General features: G+C 36.9%; 2 protein-coding genes across 2 annotated transcripts in view; both read right to left on the bottom strand.

The window, feature by feature from the left end:
• LOC140235877 (uncharacterized) overlaps window positions 1–20,732 on the bottom strand; it is a 237,445-nt gene that overhangs the window by 174,678 nt on the left and 42,035 nt on the right. The gene's annotated exons all lie outside the window — the stretch shown is intronic.
• Window positions 4,990–20,732, bottom strand: part of LOC140236252 (uncharacterized) — a 48,654-nt gene continuing 32,911 nt past the window's right edge. Inside the window, exons 6-7 of the mRNA XM_072316214.1 lie at window positions 18,776–18,952; window positions 4,990–5,097 (exon numbers count right to left, since the gene is read on the bottom strand). Of these exons, the coding sequence (XP_072172315.1) occupies window positions 4,990–5,097; window positions 18,776–18,952 (285 nt within the window). The remainder of the gene's footprint in view (window positions 5,098–18,775; window positions 18,953–20,732) is intronic.

Below are 20,732 nucleotides of genomic sequence, written 5' to 3' on the forward strand. Positions count from 1 at the left end.
AATCGTCGTTTCCAATGTTTTTCTTGTTGCTATTCAAATTCAAGTTCATTCCGTTTCCGACAATAAAAGAATAACATAACATACATCACTCTTTCTTCAGTGATAAAAATCGTGTCAAAAAACAAACAAACAGAGTGAGTTTAATAGAGTATAGCAGTACTTGTATACTTGCAGTAAAGATACATTACAATGCCTGAAGTAAATTGAAATAAAGTGGAATATCAACGTACACAAGGCGAAAAACGTAGGGACCCACTGAAAAGACGAAGCTTGTAGAGTGTGGGCCCCTCGGGAGAGAAAGAATCAGTAAAAATATTGGCTATATACGTACGTAATCCAAGCAAATCGTCGTAATGCTAGCTTTATGTAAATATGTTTATAAATCAGACAAAAGGCTGAATTTGTGTTTAATTTGATAACTCTTGCGTTTGTATGTTTGTGTGTGTGTTTGTGTGTGTTTGGTGTCTAAATGCCAAAAACGAATTACTGGATAGAGAGAGGTGAAGATAAATGCTTTTTCCCTTTTAAGGATAATGTTGTGCATTTCTAGTCAAATTACGTATCTTTTATTTGTTTGTTTGATTCATTTGCCACCTGTACATGGTGGCAGGATAGCCCATTCACCTGCATTATAATTTGATTATGTTCTCTTATACAGTCTGGTTGAGTACATAGGGTGGATCACTTCATTGGTGTATGCTCCCTGGGCCCCGTTGCTAGAAACTTTGCGTTTAAACGCAACTTGCAACTGATTGTCACTGGCCAATCAAAATCATTGTTGCATGCATGTCTTCTTAATAGGGCAGACCCTGAGCCAATCAGAATGGTTGTTTCAAAATTAGCAATTATTTGCAATTGATTGCAACTTTCTTGCAACGGGGCCCTGGTCTTTGCAATGTACCTAACATGCTGAAGCTGGATCTTTTACGTACACGCATGACGTGTGAATCTCTCCGATACGAGACTTCCATTTTATATCTTATCAAAAGGATAGAAATTTATTCTTACGAAGAAGGACATGATAACACACGTCATTACTCAGAAAGACTCAAGGAGAGTTAAGCACGCGCTCCATGTTCTTCGATTGGAAGCTGTAGAGACTATGAGTATTGAGCCACCTTGCCTTGTTACTGATTCGTCGCGTAATGATTGGTTAGAGGGATTTGAATACGGCCAACAAGAACAAAGGTTCTGAGCTCGGGGCATTGGGCATGATATAGATACTAATTATGTTAAGTAATTGACATATTGCGCCGGGTTTTTTTTTTCTACTTTTTCTATGATAAGATGATTCCTCCATTCTGATTGGCCATGTGTGGTCACTAGTTTTCCCATTTCCTTCAGTAAGAATAATACAACTTCCGCCGACTGAATTCTGCTCAGGCTTTACCACACTGGCATTGATTCGCCTTAGATGGGGTATTACCAGTCTTGGCATGATTATGGTATAGGAATGGTCTTTGCATATAAAGTTGAAAAATCACCGAAGTGTATTCTTTTTTTTTAATCATACTCATTGTTATTCAAATTCATGAAAATTCTTCCGTCGTGATGTTTTCATTGCAACTGATTGACAAATTGCCCTACATCGACGTAAATAAGCACTGAATTGATCAGTGTTTTAGTAGTAGCCATGATAAAAAATCATGGGCGTACATACTCGAGCAGGATTCGAACCTACGACCTCCTGATCACCGGACAGGCGTCATCTCCACTAGACCACCGAGCTTTCGCCCGACAGCAAGTGTTGGTTCTAATCCTTATAGCAGGCAGCGGGTACTGCTTTGTTATTCAAAAACACTGATCAATTCAGTGCTTATTTACGTCGATGTAGGGCAATTTGTCAATCAGTTGCAATGAAAACATCACGACGGAAGAATTTTCATGAATTTGAATAACAAAGCAGTACCCGCTGCCTGCTATTAAAGGATTAGAACCAACACTTGCTGTCGGGCGAAAGCTCGGTGGTCTAGTGGAGATGACGCCTGTCCGGTGATCAGGAGGTCGTAGGTTCGAATCCTGCTCGAGTATGTACGCCCATGATTTTTTATCATGGCTACTACTAAAACACTGATCAATTCAGTGCTTATTTACGTCGATGTAGGGCAATTTGTCAATCAGTTGCAATACTCATTGTTATTTTAACCATTCTGCCTGGAAGCAGCCAATATTGATTTCTTTACAAACAAAAGCGGCGAGTTGACTCGGTCACGCGATCACGCGGCCCGCGTTTGAACCCTAATCTGGACTGAGCAATGTTGTGTGTAAGCATACCGTCCCCTCTAGCAAGAGGAAACACACTCCGTCCCTCGGATAGGATATAAAATGGAGGTCACGTGTGTGAGAGAGTAGCAATTCATGCTAGTAAAAGATCCCGCTTCATTCATTCATCGCAAAGAGCAGGGTGTTAACCCGGTGAAGTGGTCCCAACTCACATCCTACTGGACCCCATGGAAGACCAGCTAAACGTAGCTGAACATGGGCTGTCCAACCGTCTTCTCAGATGTAAATAAACAAACAAACAAACACAAATTAGCATGATTAGGTTGTGAGCTTTACTGATTTGTAGACATGCACAATTAAGTGGGAAATTTATTCACATTTTTCTTTTGACAAAACATTAAATATACATTTCATATTACAAGCGGCAAATTCATAAAGGAACTGTATAAAACAATAGTGACATATTTTGATACATTATTGACATGACAAAACATTGTAATAAATCACATAGAATAACAAATACGTACTGTATGAAAAAAGGTGGACCTAACTGAATAGACAGGCCTTGTCATAATGCTGGCCATTCTAATAAAAAAAAGTCAGTACAACATATCTTGATTTCGGAAGCTCCATTCAGAGAGAAAACAATGATATTTAAATGGGACTATAAGAGACAACACTGACATACAAAGACAACAGAGAGAGAGAGAGAGAGAGGTAAATACATAGAGACAGTGACCTGCAAATGTTTATCGGAAAATACAGCTGCAGCTGTACAGTGTGTTTTTAGGTGTGCAGAAGAAAAGGAAAATGAAGAAATTTCGGAAATACATTGAAGAGAGACAACACTACACTCGGGAATACGATTGTAGCAAAAAATAAATAAATACATGAATAAATAACAGACACTGTCAATTTGGCTTGTGATAAAAGTTCTATACAGGCTATCTCGATTACACGGAGTTGTAATATGACAAATATAAACACGAAAAAAATCTACATTAATATTCATTTCCTGTACACTGTTTACAAACAACGCACTATTAATATCAACGCTAAATTCCAGAACTATCGACGTCCCAGTCATTAGAAACAGGTTATTCAAAGCTTAATTCAACAACGCATAATGACTCAGGATGTATTACAGCATTTTCATTGGAATGGTGTATCGTAACCGCAATACTGAAATAATAAAAGATTGTGTGTTCTATTTTTCATGCTTGAATGGGTATCAAAATTATTTTTGACAAGAAGAATAGTATTATCCCGATATTCGATAATGCAAGTTGGCGACCCGAGTCGGATATGACTCGAATTGTAATGACATATAGGTTCGCTGATTCGAATCATTATATACCCAAGTTCACTTTTCAGCCACATTGCAAACCCAATCTTACTTGCTGGCAGAAATGCAAACCCAAGTCCACTGCTCGAGCAGGATCCAAATCTAATTTCACTTGTCAAGCAAGGCTCAAACCAAACTCCATTTCTCGAGCAGGGTGAAAATCTAATTTCATTAATCGAGAGAAGGCCAAGCTCTATTCATTGAGCGAGAAAGGTACCAATCTAATATCATTTCTCGATTACGATGTAACCCCTATCCCACTGCTCAAGCTGACTGCACGATACTTGATATTACTCTCCTATACCCGAGTGTACAGTTCCCTGAATCATGTAGATTTGATTGGGTTCATTCGATTTGAGTCAAATTCACTGTCTCATTATAGGAATATTTATCCAGTCACAAATAACAAGTCTAATCCCGAAGCAGGACAAGAAACTCGTCCTAAAGAAATCAATATAGGTGATGACATTTCAAAACGCAATAAGGCTCCAACGAAATAATACATAACGAGGAGGAAGACAAAAGATGATAACATCTTATGAGCTATAGAATGATAATGAAGAGTCCCCTTGCAAGGCATGTTGTATGCAATCTATTTCAAAGAACTACGAGGGAATATACTTAAAAAGAACATTCTTAAATACATACTGTACACACAGTATTCGTGGTCTTTAAACAACACCTTTGTCTCTACTGGCCTACATACATTATAGGCAGCTCAATTACAAATACATCAGCGTGTCAAACCGTCTAGACATGAAATATATCGTAAATGAATTACTCATAATAGTTACCATAATTCACGTGTCAATCATTTATGAGAGTGACAATTGTTTTATTTGTCTGTATTTGTATTATTTTATTTGCTATAAAGAAATATCGATATGACGAGAGAAAACTGCCTGTCCCAAGGAATTCGTTATAACAGGGGTCGACTGTATTTCAGTTCAGCTCACTGAGGCTCTCTGAATCTTGGTTGTGGCGTCGTCCAACACGTGGAATCCTCACTAGAATGATTTTCCCCCAGTGTTTCACTATTCGGTGCAATACGCCCCGTCCTCCTTGGTACTGATTCTTGTTCCTTCTCGCTTTCTTTCAAGATTCGAATCTTGCTTCAATGCTTTATGTTACTTCCTTTCGTCCAGGTCCATGTTCTCATCCTCTTCCTTCCTTCACTTCCTTTCTTCACTTCTCTCCCCCCCCCCCCCTCGGCTCTTGGGTATCAATGTCTAAGAACGTTGTGACTTTTCTTTATGACGTTTAGCATTATAGTAAGTTTTCCTCTCCAGTGTTGAACCCGCTCTCTGGGTTTGTTCAGTTTTCTTCCTCTTGCATTTGTTCTTCGTTGTTTTTTTTTTTTTCTTTTTTTTTCTTTTCTGGTCCTCTCAAGAAATCAACTCCGTGAATAGTAAGCTTCTTCCTTAGATGTTTGTTTCAGATTCATCCAGAGAGTGCTCGTTTTCTTGCCAAGAACCCTGGTCAGTTTCGCGGCTGCTGTCGCCTTCTGAGCCGTTTCCGTCACTGAGTGTCTATTGGAGAGTGAGAGGAGATTGAAAGAATTACCAAGTTTTGTCAGATAGTTATAGGTGACTTGTAAATTTTTGTCTGATCCAAATAAGTTATATACCTCGTTTACGTGAACTTTTATCGTCAGCATTGCTAGTATTAATTCGCAACTTACGTGATATTATCTTTAAAGAGATCGTACAGATCTGGTTGAGACCTATTGTTTCAGGTTTAAAATGATTGAGATACCCCCCCAAAAAAGCGCTTTTAATAAACATGGGACCCACACTTTATTATGATCGCTTTGTTTTACCTTATTTTTGGATGTTTCAGTCATTTCAAACCCGATTTTCATCAAATATACTTTGAATTCCTCTTAAAATGGTATGCTCTGTATCATATCATAAGTGTTTTCTTAGTATCTCACACACTACTGATTGAAATGTTTTATCCACCCCCGCCCCATGTCACCCCGTTCCATATTGTTTAATACATCACTTCCAACTCATACCAAGAATTTAGGCCTACTAGTATACTCGGTATTGTTAGAATGGAATAAATTTCTTTAACTGAAGTGTATTAGGTCCTCATGTCATCTGCTTTTTTTTTCTACTGAAGTTACTGACATTACGTCGTTAAAAGAAAATGTAGGCCTATGTATCATAGTAGACTTTAATATTTTAATGAGACGGATATCAATCTAATGTGTAAGTATAAAACGCAACGTTAATGTATTTCTACCTTTTACTCAATATTTTCTAAAATTTACTTTCTCTAGTTTCACTTCCCTGTTACCATTACGCTATTAATATAATATATGAAATAGAAATGATTAATTGTTCAGCGCTAAGACTGTAAATCCAAATGGGATTTATGAAATTATCCTGAACAAATGGAAAGTATGCTCCTGAATAATAATTATACTTTCTGAATCGATTGCGAAACATACTATAGTGGCCTTGCACAGCAGGAAATGGAATCAATTGATGACACGGTGACACTTACTCCACATCTATTATGGGCGTGTGTGTGTGTGTGTGTGTGTGTGTGTGTGCAAATATGTGTGTGCATCTGTGCTGGAGTGAGGTATACCTGGAGTATGCCTATTTAGAGGGGGAAGTGTTGATGAGGTTATACGGGTGAGCGATGAAGGGGTAATGTTTATAGGTATGAATTATGTACAGACATTGATCATGGTAGATTTGTAAAGTTTTTGTATATGTATGTCTGTACATAATTATTTGTGTACATAGGTATGTAGGCTTTTTGTTGACCCCTGATACATAGGTATGCAGACCTTTTGTTTGACCCCTTAACAATATTGATTTCAGTATCTCATAATCACTGCTGTGACGAGTATACGGACGCAGTCAATGGGTATATTTTGTATTGTGTATTGTACATACATTTTGGTTTTGCTGAGCAATTAGGCATCATCAAAAATTGATCTTATAATTATTGCGGGAATGACTATATTTGTGAAGCAGGTACTGCGTATTGTATAGTAGAACAATCAGAAATTGACACAATGAAAGTCCTAAGAATTATTTTGTAATATTTTGATATACATTTGAAATGTCACGCAGCAAGCAACACAACTAAATATTGAAGTGTAAGAAATGATGGATGATGAAATCGAAATAAAACAATGTTTGAAAAAAAAATATATACTACAGTGCACTCCCATTACAACGAACACGGTTATAACGAAATTTCGTTATAACGAAGTAATTTTTCTGGTCCCAAAATTAGCACCATTGAAGTCTATGGTACAAAATTCGCTTATAACGAACACGGTTACAGCAACATTTCCGTTATAACGAAGTCTTTTCCGAGCGCCACAGACAAAGAAAAACAAAAGAAATGTGCTCCGTTATAACGAAATGCGAATTGCTTTCGCAAATACGTAGCGGAACAGGCATTCATAGCGTCTCTGCGTGGGTGAACGCTTCACACCACTGTATGTTTGCTCCTTGTGTCACGCACAGTTTCTGAGGGGAACTTGCGTTTATTATTGTAATACACGTGTACTTGCAGTTATCCCATCACATTTCACATAGCTTTCCAGTGTATGATGAGTATTCAGCAAGCATAATATGATATATCTATATATATATATATATATAGATATATATATATATATATATATATATATATGTATATACGTGGTTCCTTGATTTCGTTATAAACTGTATATTGTATTTGTTCGGTTATAACGAAATTTCGTTATAACGAAAGAAAACTGCCGGTCTTGAACATTTCGCTATAACGGGAGTGCACTGTAGTATGGAAAGTACGCTCCTGAATATAAACTGTCTGAATCGATTGCGAAACATATTATACTAGAATACAGTTGAATATAATTATCTTCTTTGGCCGACTATCGCTTCATTACGTGTTTGGTAACGATTTGCAGTAATTCACCTTTTAAGTCGCCCGTATTTCCTAATGTCATGTTCGTACCCATTGTTACTTAAGGATGAAACATTTTCAAAGTTTGCTCTCAGTTTATGCAAGTTGTGCCCCGGCATGATAATCCCAAACGTGCATAACAAGCCACGGGCCAAATCTTGATGCTGTCTTCGTGCAATCTGGCATACAAACAATGTCAAAAATTAGGTTGTGAATAAGAATGGGATTTATGATCGACAACAATGCAATATAGATCAATTAATTGGACGGGATCTTCAAGACGTGTACTAGTGCCAAACATGATGTCGGCATCACAGGATGATACGGCACAATTTTTTTTTTTTTTTTTTTACAGAGAAAAATATGGCTATCAAAAGTGAAATGCACGAAACTGTCTCATATAGTCTAGGTTGCTAAATGAAATGGTTTCAACTGTGTGCAATTTTTAACAGAGCATTTGATTTGATTTCATTTTTCTGTTTGTCCAGCTAGAAAATGCTAGTTCATCATTAATAAGGTATAATAATAGTTAAAAACACAATATGTATACCTCTCTGCCTCCATGATAGTCATGCATTTAGCAACTTGCTTAACGGCTTGCCATCGATGGTGATGCATTTCACCTGTAGCATTATGAACACAATGGAAAAAAGGCTCATGTTTCATATCAATACATAATTTATATACATATATATATATATATATATATATATATATATATATATATATGTTAAATAGAGAGAGAGGGAGAGAGAGGGAGAGAAAGAGAGAGAGAGAGAGAGGGGGGATAGCTTTCTTCCAAAGGATCTCAATCCGTCATTTTTCAATGGATTTAGCAACTTCTGGAAGCAAGCTCTATATATATTTTGATACTCTCTGAAGGAAAAAGTTTCATGGCAGCATACTGAATATTTGAATCACGTGTTCTTACGAATATTGGATGACACATCCACCTTCAATGCAAGTGATTGACACAGTGCCCTACATCGACGCAAATAAACACTGAATTGATCAGTGTTTTTATAGCAAAGATGATAAAAAAAATCATGGGCGTAACTGGTTACTCGAGCAGGACTCGAACCTACGACTGCAAGTGTTGATTCTAATCCTTATAGCATGCAGTGGGGACTGCGTAATTATTCAAGATTTGTATGTACGAATCCTGCTACGCCCATGATTTTTATTATTACTATTAAAACCACTAATCAATTCAGTGGTTATTTACGTCGATGTAGGGCAATTTGTCAAACAGTTGCATTAAAAACACCTCGACGGAAGAATTTAATGAATTCGAACATCCGCCTTCGTTGCAAAGACGTGTTCATTTTGATACATTTTCTTTTACAGACTTTCATTGATTGTCGAACGTAGGTACGGATTGAGTTTACACGTGACTAAAATGTCACGCTTGAGACGTGTCCTTTTGTGTAAACCTTTACAACATCTTATATTGGAATTGGGGAAGTATGCAATTATATTTCATGTGATTGGCAGATTTCGTTAATCAATACAACCGGAATGACATTACTGCATGGTGAAATAAATCGAAATATCGCGCTCAAGGTAATTGATGCCCCCCCCCTCCCATTTTGAACACGACAGTGTTGGATGACAATGACTGATTCTTACTCTACAGTGTGAAGCCTGGGAGGCAATTGTCCTGAAGAATATCCTTGGCAGGTTTAGATCATCGAGACTGGCACGTTTGAGGTGGGGCAGACGACACAGAAAGTCAGCCAAATTTGCTACTGCTGACTCTGAGATGAATTTTCCCACTGACAAGTAAAACAGTACACGTATGTTCAATTGGTTTACCTGTAAAAGAAAAAGAAAAACAAAATCAGTCACAAATCCCTAAACTCTACCGAACCATTTTCCTTTGTCTATTTCTGTACCTCTCTCTCTCTCGCTCTCTTTGAATTTTCTGAGCTGCATTTGTAACGTATCATACACGTTACTACATGTTACAAATTAGTTACGTATTATTCTGTGGAAGAAGATAACGAAATAGAATCCACTAAGTTGTGTATTTGTTACGATCTTCGCGGTGAAACATATCGCAATAATATCTAACAGTTTCTAGCGTAAATAAGAAGGATTCCTCACTTACAAGAAAAACAATCAAACAAAATCACAACGTCTATTATTGAGTTACATTATTGAGCGATGCTATGCGACATGGGATTCTTGTATCAAAGGTAACATTCTCTATGACTAATCGTTAATGACAGCAGCATAAAACAATGTAAAACCTGGAGAGAATAAACTAATAGACAGATGATAGGAAGGTGTATCATTGTTACTGTATGACTTGACGTCCTCGCAGAGCCATAAACACATGACTAGTCTTCACATTACGGTATATTGTTTCCGTCTAGATTGAAACAATGAGTTGTGACTTACGAATGCAAATTACTGCTCCACCGCCTTGCTTTTTGCGGTATTTGCCAGCGAGGAAGTGATCACAAACACCTCACATTTTTGCACACAGAGCCGTCCAGTGTCATTCTCGGTTAGGATATCTTTTAGTATTTTTACTCTATTCCATTTTATTGTAAATAAGGGATTCATTGTGCCGCATTAGCATTGTGAAGTCGCACACGAAGCGTGCAGTGTTTTGGATTCCAAGATTTCAATATACAGTGTACTGTACGAGAAAGAAAACTCATGATCCCGAGCATCTTATTAAAAAGAGTTTTACCGGTCAATAATACATTATGATTATTATTTAGGCCTTGTACGCTCCTTTAAGACGTGAAATAGCTACAGCCAGTGACGTCGTTGGTTGCTTTTAAAACTAATTTGCTGTAAAGATCGAAGCTCCTAGCATAAGCTCTGTATTTGTATCATATGGGCACAATGAACTTATACACAAACACACACACACGCACACACACACACACACACACACACACTCACACATTGTGTGAACGAAAGGTACATTGAAACCGAGGTTCGTGCATAGCACTCTCGTACGTCTACTGCATGCAAACATTGAAATCACTCAAAAAATATCTAGCTGTTTATCAATTATAATTACAATGTCATTTATTTACTAAACAAAACCATTACTTTTCTATTTGAGTAAAACAAAAACACATAATTGCTTATTTGAAGCAAAAATTAACATAAATCATTAGTTTTGTTTAGTTCTTTCATTTATCATAAATGAAAAGAAATAAATTGAATTGAATTTGCTAAAGTCTTTGTTAATAATCCGACACATGTATGTGTGTCTGTGTGTGTGTTTTTTAGTAACGATATCTTATTAAAAAGAGTTTTACCGGTCAATAATACATTATGATTATTATTTAGGCCTGGTACGCTCCTTTAAGACGTGAAATAGCTACAGCCAGTGACGTCGTTGGGTGCTTTTAAAACTAATTTGCTGTAAAGATCGAAGCTCCTAGCATAAGCTATGTATTTGTATGGGCATAATGAACTTATACACAAACACACACACACACACACACACACACACACACATTTTGTGAACGAAAGGTACATTGAAACCGAAGTCCGTGCATAGCACTCTCGTTCGTCTACTGCATGCAAACATTGAAATCACTCAAAAAATATCTAGCTGTTTATCAATTATAATTACAATGTCATTTATTTACTAAACAAAACCATTACTTTTCTATTTGAGTAAAACAAAAACACATAATTGCTTATTTGAAGCAAAAATTAACTTAAATCATTAGTTTTGTTTAGTTCTTTCATTCATTATAAATGAAAAGAAATAAATTGAATTGAATTTGCTAAAGTCTTTGTTTTTTAATAACCCGACACATGTATGTGTGTCTGTGTGTGTGTTTTAGTAACGATATCATTTTTCTTCTCCCCTCTATTAAAAAAAAAAAAAAAAAAAAAAAATTCCTCGGAATAGTACAGCGCCACTTGCACAACGTTACCGCATTTAGTGAGCCGTCACTGACCTCACTTTCAATCTCCCTCTCCCTACCTCCCTTTCTCCCCCCCCCCTGCTTGTGCAATGTTTGTTTCATGGCAAAAATTCCACAGTGAAACTTGTCTGATAGAAACATTGCACCATTAGTAAAGAAAAGAATGTGTAAAGCACAACCGGATAACGGAAACTAGACTCGGAATTTGTCAAGACTGACAAATAAGGTGATCCGATCTCTTCGAAAATCAATGTTTTGAGTCCTGATCCCAATATTCATGACCATACAGGTTTCATCTGTGTTGACGGGACATTGGCCGTGTGATGTTTGGATTCTCATTTAGAAAAGGGAGTCAGACCTGCCATCTTTGGTACCGAATTCCGTATACACTAACGGAAATACAGAATGAAGTATATTTGACCTTTGACCTCACTTTGCACACCCAAAATGGCGTCTAAGCAAAAAGTTATTATTTTATGAAATGATTCTTGTAACATGGTCTTTGCGTGTGCAAAATATGGGAAAGATAGGACATGTATTCACCAAGATACAGGATGAAACATTTATGACCTTTGACCCTAATTTACATACCCACGATGGTGTCCGATCAAGTAGTTGTTATTTAATGAAATAATGTACGTGACATGTACTAAACATGTGCAAAATATGGGATTGATAGCCATTGTTGTTGTTCATCTATTGCACAGAAAGTAGTAGAAAGAAAGAAAAATAAAGAAAAAAAATGTTATTTCATAGAAATTTGAAGGAGAAGCATAAAAAAATCAGAAAAAGATAAAGTAATGAAAGGGAGATTAAGATTAACTAAAGATAAAGAAGAAAAAAAGTGTTTAAAAAAAAAAATATTGGCAGGAGTGAGCCTCGAACCAGGGACCTTAGGATTACGAGTCGGATGCGCTACGCAATGACCTATTTCATTCTCCATAGGCCCTGTGTATTAAGCAAAATGACGCTGCATCGAAGCCTCGTGCCATTTTCAACCAAGTTTTTCGACGTGATGCCGACATCGTATGAAAAAATGGAGGGCACATAAACGATAGCCCAAAGTCTCAGCTACAACATACTAAAACTGGGAGAAATTCACCGAAGCATAAGTGAGCTAGTGCTCGAAAAAGAGAGTCATGTCAATTTTCACTGCCAGAAAAACTGCTCTCCCATAGAGATAACACGTAAACTGGTCAAATTTGACAATATTACTTTCAATCCATTTTTACGAGGTGATGCCGTCCTCCCATCAAAATGTTGTAATTATATTAATGAAAGATCATTTAATAAGCTACAGCATACTGGAATTTGGGTGTAAATTGGCAAAGGATAAGTGAAATACGCTCGAGTGAACTTGAAATTTGATGACGTCATTTTGAAAACTTACTTTTTTTACCTTATTAAGAAATTTGATATCTTTTAATCATTTTGCCAGCATCGCCAACCCATGAAATAACATATCCAATTCATCAGCTTTCAGAATATGTAAAGAAAATGGGGGGTCACCGTCCATCCTGACGAGTAAAATCGGATCTAAAATTGGCGTTTTTTTGGCATCGTTGCACTGTATATCGCCATTGACGCGCGCACGGAATTTCAACTTTGACGGGCCCGTATGACGTCATATTGAGTCGGATTGACTTGAAAATTGGTAGAAATATTCCTTGACATTTCAGGCATCCGATAAATGTAAAAAAAAAACGGGAAATTTCTATTGCATATGAGCTGTGTGTGCGAATATATGCGCGCGCGCACGCGTCCGTCCATTTTTTTCAATTTTTCAAAAAATGCTCCAAATGGTCTAAAACGTGTGCAAAAAGAATTTGAGCTCGATTTGAGCATACAAATATTTCAACGCGCGCGTACGCGCACGTTTTAAGAGAAAATATGAATTTTGAGAACATGAGTAGAATGCGCATAACTTGAATTATATTTGACGTAAATTTCATTGCAAAATTCCATTCAATTAATGAGATATGAATGAAAATGTGTTTTCATATAATGACGTCATAGTGACGTCACGGTCGACTGATCAGTATGATTTTACATGATCTGCCGTCTTTGGGACATTATACATATATGGTATAAGTTTGACATTGAAAGGCAATGCACTTTCTGAGCTAACCGCTGCACAAATTTTGGTTAGAAACTAGAGATTGTAATTTGTCATCACTGACAAATTAAGGTGATCCAATTTTTTAGGTGATCCGAGTATCCTCTCGGATCACCTTCTGTATCTGTACGGATTCTTTGTTCTTCTTCTTCTTTCTTTCTGGACAAAATTTGTGCATCTACTTACTCAGAACGTTCTCAGAGTATCAATTTCAAACTCATACCATGTATGTATCATGTCCCAAAGACGACAAATCTAAGATATCATTGTGATTGGTCAATCGTGACGTCACTATGACGTCATTATATGAAAACACATTCTCAATCATATCTCATTAATGGAATGGAGTTTCTCAATGAAATTTACGTCACATATATTTCAAGGTATGGGCATTTTACTCATATTCTCAAAATGCATATTTTCTCTTGAAACGTGCGCGTACGCGCGCGTTGAAATATTTGTATGCTCAAATCGAGCTCAATTTTTTTTTGCACACGTTTCAGACCATTTGGAGCATTTTTTGAAAAATTGAAAAAAATTGGACGGACGCGTACGCGCGCGCGCATATACACACGTACAGCTCATATGCAATAGAAATTTCCACTTTTTTTACACAGATCGGATGCCTGAAATGTCAAGGAATATTTCTACCAAGTTTCAAGTCAATCCGACTCTAAATGACGTCATACGGGCCCGTCAAAGTTGAAATTCCGCGCGCGCGTCAATGGCGATATACAGTGCAACAATGCCAAAAAACCCGCCAATTTTAAATCCGAGTTTACTCGCCAGGATGGACGGTGACCCCCCATTTTCTTGACATATTTTGAAAACTGATGAGTTGAACATGTCATTTCATGAGTTGGAAATGCTGAAAAAATGATGAAAAAATATCAAATTTCTTAATAAATCAAAAAAAGTAAATTTTCAAAATGACGTCATCAAATTTCAAGTTTACTCGAGCGTATCTCACTTATCCTTAGTCAATTTTCACCCAGATTTCAGTATGCTGTAGCTTATTTAATAATCTATCAGTTTTAATCAATGTACAATTTAGCTGGATAAAGTCTTCACCTCGTAAAAATAGATTGAAGGTAACCTCGTCAAATTTGATCCATTTGCGAGTTATCTCTATAGTAGTGCAGTTTTTCTTGAAATGAAAATCAACAAGACTGTCTTTATCGAGCACTATGTAACTTATCCTACGGTGAATTTCTCCCAGATTTTAATATGTGTTAGCTGAGACTTTGTGCTAACCGTAATGTGTCCTTCGTTTTTTTTTTTTTTCATACGACATCGAAATCACGTCGAAAAACTTCGCTTAAATTAAAGCTTAGCTTCGATGTATTTTCACATTTCTTTTTGCAAATTTCTTTGCAATAACACATGAAAGACATTCCCTATGAACCCCATATTATGCACATGTTTAGTTCATGTGACGTACATTATCTTATAAGGTAACAACTACTTGATCGAACACCATCTTGGGTAGGTAAATTAGGGTCAAAGGTCATAAATGTATCATCCTGTATCTTGGTGAATACATGTCCTATCTTTCCAATATTTCGCACACACAAAGACCACGTTACCAAGATCATTTCACAAAATAACCAGTTTTTTTCTCAGATGCCATCTTGGCTGTGCAAAGTAGGGTCAATGGTCAAATATACTTCATTATGTATCTTCGTTATAGTGTATACCGAATTTGGTACCAAAGATGGCAGACCTGACTCTCTTTTCTAAATGAGAATCCAAATATCACACGGCCAATGTCCATAACAACAGATGAAACCTTTACGGTCATGCCTATTGGGATCAGGACTTGATTTTCGAAAAGAACACTAGCTCACTTACCCTTCGGTGAATTTCTCCCAGATTTTAATATGTTGTAGCAGAGACTTTGCGCTATCGTACGTGTTCCCTTTGTTTTTCATACGGTGTCGTTATCACGTCCAAAACGTGGTTGAAATCAAAGGTTATCTTCGATGTATTTTCATATTTCTTTCTTTTTCCAACGTTCTTTGCAATAACTCAAGAAAAATAGCCCCTATCACCTCATATTTTGCACATGTTTAATTCATGTTACGTACATTATTTCATAAAATAACAACTACTTGATCAGACACCGACTTGATATGTAAATAAGGGTCAAAGATCATAAATGTTTCATCCTGTATTTTAGTAAATACATGTCCGATCTCTCCCATATTTTGCACACGCGTAGACCATGTCACATCGATCATTTCACAAAGTAATCACTTTTTGTTCAGATGCCATCTTGGCTGTGCAAAGTGGGCTCAATGCTCAAATATACTTCATTCTGTATCTTCGTTATAGAGTGAACGGCATTTGGTACCATAGATGGCAGACCTGACTCCTTTTCAAAATCAGTATCAAAACATCACACAGCCAATATCCCTAAACACAGATGAAACCTGTATAGTCATGCCTATATTGGGATTCAAACTCAAATCATTGATTTTCAAAAGATCGGATCACCTAATTTGTCAGTCTTGACAAATTCCGGGTCTAGTTTTTTTTTTTTTTTTTTTTTTTTTTTTTTTTTTTTTTTTTTTTAATCAATGATTCGAGTCCTGATCGCAATAGGCATGACCATACAAATTTCATCTTTGTTTAGAGACATTTTTCGTGTGAAGTTTGGATTCTCATTTAGAAAAGGGAGTGAGATATGCCATGTTTAGTACCGGTACCAAATTCTGTATACACTATAACGAAGAAACAGCAACAAGTACATATGACCTTTTACCCACCTTTGCACTCCCAAGATGGCATCTGACAAAAAAGTGGTTATTTTGTGAAATGATTCTTGCGACATCGTCTATACGTGTGAAAAATATGGGAAAGATAGGACAGGTATTCAACAAGATACAAGATCAAACATTTATGACCTTTGACCCTAATTTACATACCCAAGATGTTGGCCGATCAAGTAGTTGTTATTTTATAAAATAATGTACGTGACATGAACTAAACATGTGCAAAATATGGCGGTGATAGGTGCTGTTTTTCTTGAGTTACTGCAAAGAAAGTTGCAGAAAGAAAGAAATATCCCAATACATCGAAGATAAGCTCTAATTTCAACCAAGTTTTTTGACGTGATGCCGACATAGTATGAATAAACGAAGGGCACAGTTACGATAGCCCAAAGTCTCAGCTACAACATAATAAAATTTGGGAGAAATTCACCGAAGGTTAAGTGAGCTAGAGGTCGATAAAGACAATCACGTCAATTTTCACATCTAGAGAAATTCCCTCCCATAGAGATAACACGTCATAACGAAGATACAGAAATATGTACATATGACCTTTGAGCCCACTTTGCGCAGACAAGATGGCATCTGAGCAAAAAGTGGTTATTTTGTGAAATGATCCTTGTAACATGGTCTTTGCGTGTGCAAAATATGGGAAAGATAGGACAGGTATTCACCAAGATACAGGATGAAACATTTATGACCTTTGACCCTAATTTACATACCCAAGATGGTGTCCGATCAAGTAGTTGTTATTTTATAAAATAATGTACGTGACATGAACTAAACATGTGCAAAATATGGGGGGTGATAAGGGCTGTTTTCCTTGAGTTACTGCAAAGAAAGTTGCAGAAAGAAAGAAATATCCCAATACATCGAAGATAAGCTCTAATTTCAACCAAGTTTTTTGACGTGATGCCGACATCATATGAATAAACAAAGGGCACATTTTCGATAGCCAAAAGTCTCAGCTACAACATATTAAAATTTGGGAGAAATTTACCGAAGCATAAGTGAGCTAGTGCTCGCGAAAGATAGTCATGTCAATTTTCATTTCCAGAAAAACTGCACTCCCATAGAGATAACACGTAAACTGGTCAAATTTGACAAGGTTACCTTCAATCCATTTTTACGAGGTTATGCCGTCATCTAATTAAAACTGTGTTACCACATTACTGAAAGATCATTAAATAAGCTACAACATACTGAAATCAGGGTGAAAATCGGCAAAGGATAAGTGAGATACGCTCGAGTGAACTTGAAATTTGATGACGTCATTTTGAAAATTTACTTTTTTTATTCTATTAAGAAATTTGATATCTTTTAATCATTTTGCCAGTATTGCCAACCCATGAAATGACATGTACATTTCATCGGCTTTCAGAATATGTAAAGAAAATGGGGGGCGACCGTCCATCCTGACGAGTAAAATCGGATTTAAAATTGGCTGTTTTTTGGTATAGTTGCACTGTATATTGCCATTGACGCGCGCGCGGAATTTCAACTTTGACGGGCCCGTATGACGTCATATTGAGTCGGATTGACTTGAAACTTGGTAGAAATATTCCTTGACATTTATGACATCCGATCCGTGTGAAAAAACGGGATATTTTTTATCGCATATGAGCTTTGTGTGCGTATATGCGCGCGCGCGTACGCGTCCGTCGATTTTTTCTGAAATAATCCAAATGACCTGAAACGTGTGCAAAACAACTTTGAGCTCGATTGGAGCATGTTAAAATTTCAACGCGCTCGTACGCGCTCGTTTACCAGGATCGTGATCAAATTTTATGAAATATATCGACAGAACTTGACTTGAACTATATGATATGTAAATTTCATTGAGAAATTCCATTCAATTAATGAGATACGAATGTGAACGTGATTTCAAATAATGACATCATAGTGACGTCATGGTTGACTGATCACAGTGATACATTAGATCTGTCGTCCTTATGACGTGATACATATATGGTATAAGTTTAAAAGTGATAGGTGAATGACTTTTTGAGTTAACCGCTGCACAACATTTGAGGAGAAAGAAATAAAGAAGAAAGATTCAGTACAGATACAATAGGTGATCCGAGAGGATACTCGGATCACCTAATAAAGGAAAGTAAAAAGAAGAACAAAGAATCAGTACAGATACAGAAGGTGATCCGAGAGGATACTTGGATCACCTAAAAAAAAAAAAAAAAAAAAAAACAAAAACGCATTGCACTAATGTCTTGATTTCCATACTTTTGTCAGTGCATGAAAAGCGTTCATACCTATTCTTTCGTTTATACATTGAATTTCATAATGCTGACTTTTGGAGGACTGGAGTTACAAATAAGGTTATGTCAAAATCAAGTAAAGAAAAAGATTGATTCGCTAAAGGAGTCACTACACTACCCTACAATACAGACTTTTTTTCATCTATATCGAGAAAAAAAAAATCATTCCTCTCCCAACACTGCGTCACTCATATCAATTATATTCAAATACTACATGTACATACCTGACATGATGATGCTAAGGTGGCGGCTGTTGAGAGGAAACTATCGGTCAAGTAGGCGCATTCCAGTCTGAACTTGGAAAGACGTGGCATAGCAAACACCCATTGGGCAAAGTCTTCTCCAACCGAGGAGAGCTTTAGGATATCACCATCATTAAGACATATTTCCAGATCTTCAATCTGAAGAAAATAACGGAATCGAAATGTGGAAATAAAAAAGAGAGATTAATGAATGGTATGAAAATCACAAGAAGAAATATTTGAACACGCAAAGAAAATGCCATTGTAGAGGTGTTAGACACGTTACTATATGTTACAAATTAGTGAACGTATACTCTTTGGAAACTGACAACGAAAAAGAATCCACTAAGTTGTTTATTTGTTACGATCTTCGAAGTGGAACACTTCGAAATAATAATAACCAGTTTCTAGATAAGAAGGATTCATCACTTAAAAGAAAAACAAACAAACGAACAACACAAATCACAACGTCTAGTATTGAGTTACATTATTGAGCGATGCTATGCGACAGGGGATTCTTGTACAAAGGTAATATTCTCTATGACTAATCGTCAATGACAGCAGCATGACAGACAATGTAAAGCCTGGAGAGAATAAACGAATTGACAGATGATAGGAAGGTGTATCGTTGCTATTGTATGACTCGACGTCTTTGTAGAGTCATGACACATGAGTAGCCTTCGTGTTACGGCAAAAACATGCTGTGTACAATGTTTACTTCCTGGGAATAGTACAGCGCCATGTCCTGCACAACGTTACTGCATTTAGGGATCCCCCACTGAACTTTCTTTCAATCACTCCCTCTCTCTCTCTCAATCTTTTTCTATCTCTCTTATATATATATATATATATATATATATATATATATATATATGTGACCGTGCACCTCAAAACGAACATTAAGTCGCACACACTGATTTTGCGTGAGGACTGAAAATAAGTGAAATGGGTCAAACTAGCCGAACTTGACTTTTTCATATTTTCTGAAAGAGCGGGTCTTCTTTTACATTATGCTAAAATTGGGTATCATAAAACGGGCAGAAAAGTGTGTTTTTTAGCAGTTTATCTCGAACATTTTTGGTAGAATAGTGTGGTTAGGTTGTCTTTAGAATCCCTTTTTCATTTCTGAAAAACCTTGTCCACACTCTTCACTTTCAACTCTAATAACTTTTGAAAGAATAGTGCTACTGCTTTGAAAGTTGGTATTAATTATGGACAGAATGTGTTACTGAGGCAGGCTCAATTTCAGTTTAATCTGATAATCCCTTCATTGTTGTTACTCTGGTGGTTTACTTCCTGTTTTTTGTCCCATTCATCGCACAGCCAGCACGGCTTGGTAAAGATTAAGCGCTTAAATAGACACTGTACTTCAGAGCCTCTTTTCTCAGTTCACACTTTTCCTGAGTTTGTGCTTTCTTTCCAATATTTAGATAGGTTAGGATAGTCCATTTGATTTGAGTTATACATCATTTTAAAGCTTAAAGTCTGCTTTTTCAGAATATGGTCTTAACTAAAAATTTATGTCTGGCGACTTTTTGTTTGGTTTGAGGTGCAGGGTCACATATATAGTTGAAAGAAATTGGACTGAGGCGGGACGTTGCTCTCGATCTTAGTCTCCCTTTTATTTGTCAAGCTTTCGGCCCGTCATTGGGCCTTCGTCAGGACCTGCGTGGGACTCGTGTGGTTATCGTGCATCACAGCACCGTGTGCTCATATTCTGTATGTTGGGCTGTATTTTGTCCTGTCTGGTCATGGCCAAGTTTTCAGCCCAACATACAGAATATGAGCACACGGTGCTGGGATGCACGATAACCACACGAGTCCCACGCAGGTCCTGACGAAGGCCCAATGACGGGCCGAAAGCTTGACAAATAAAAGGGAGACTAAGATCGAGAGCAACGTCCCGCCTCAGTCCAATTTCTTTCAACTATATGCATCC

The sequence above is a fragment of the Diadema setosum genome, chromosome 12 (assembly GCF_964275005.1).
Source record: "Diadema setosum chromosome 12, eeDiaSeto1, whole genome shotgun sequence".
Taxonomy (NCBI): Eukaryota; Metazoa; Echinodermata; class Echinoidea; order Diadematoida; family Diadematidae; genus Diadema; species Diadema setosum.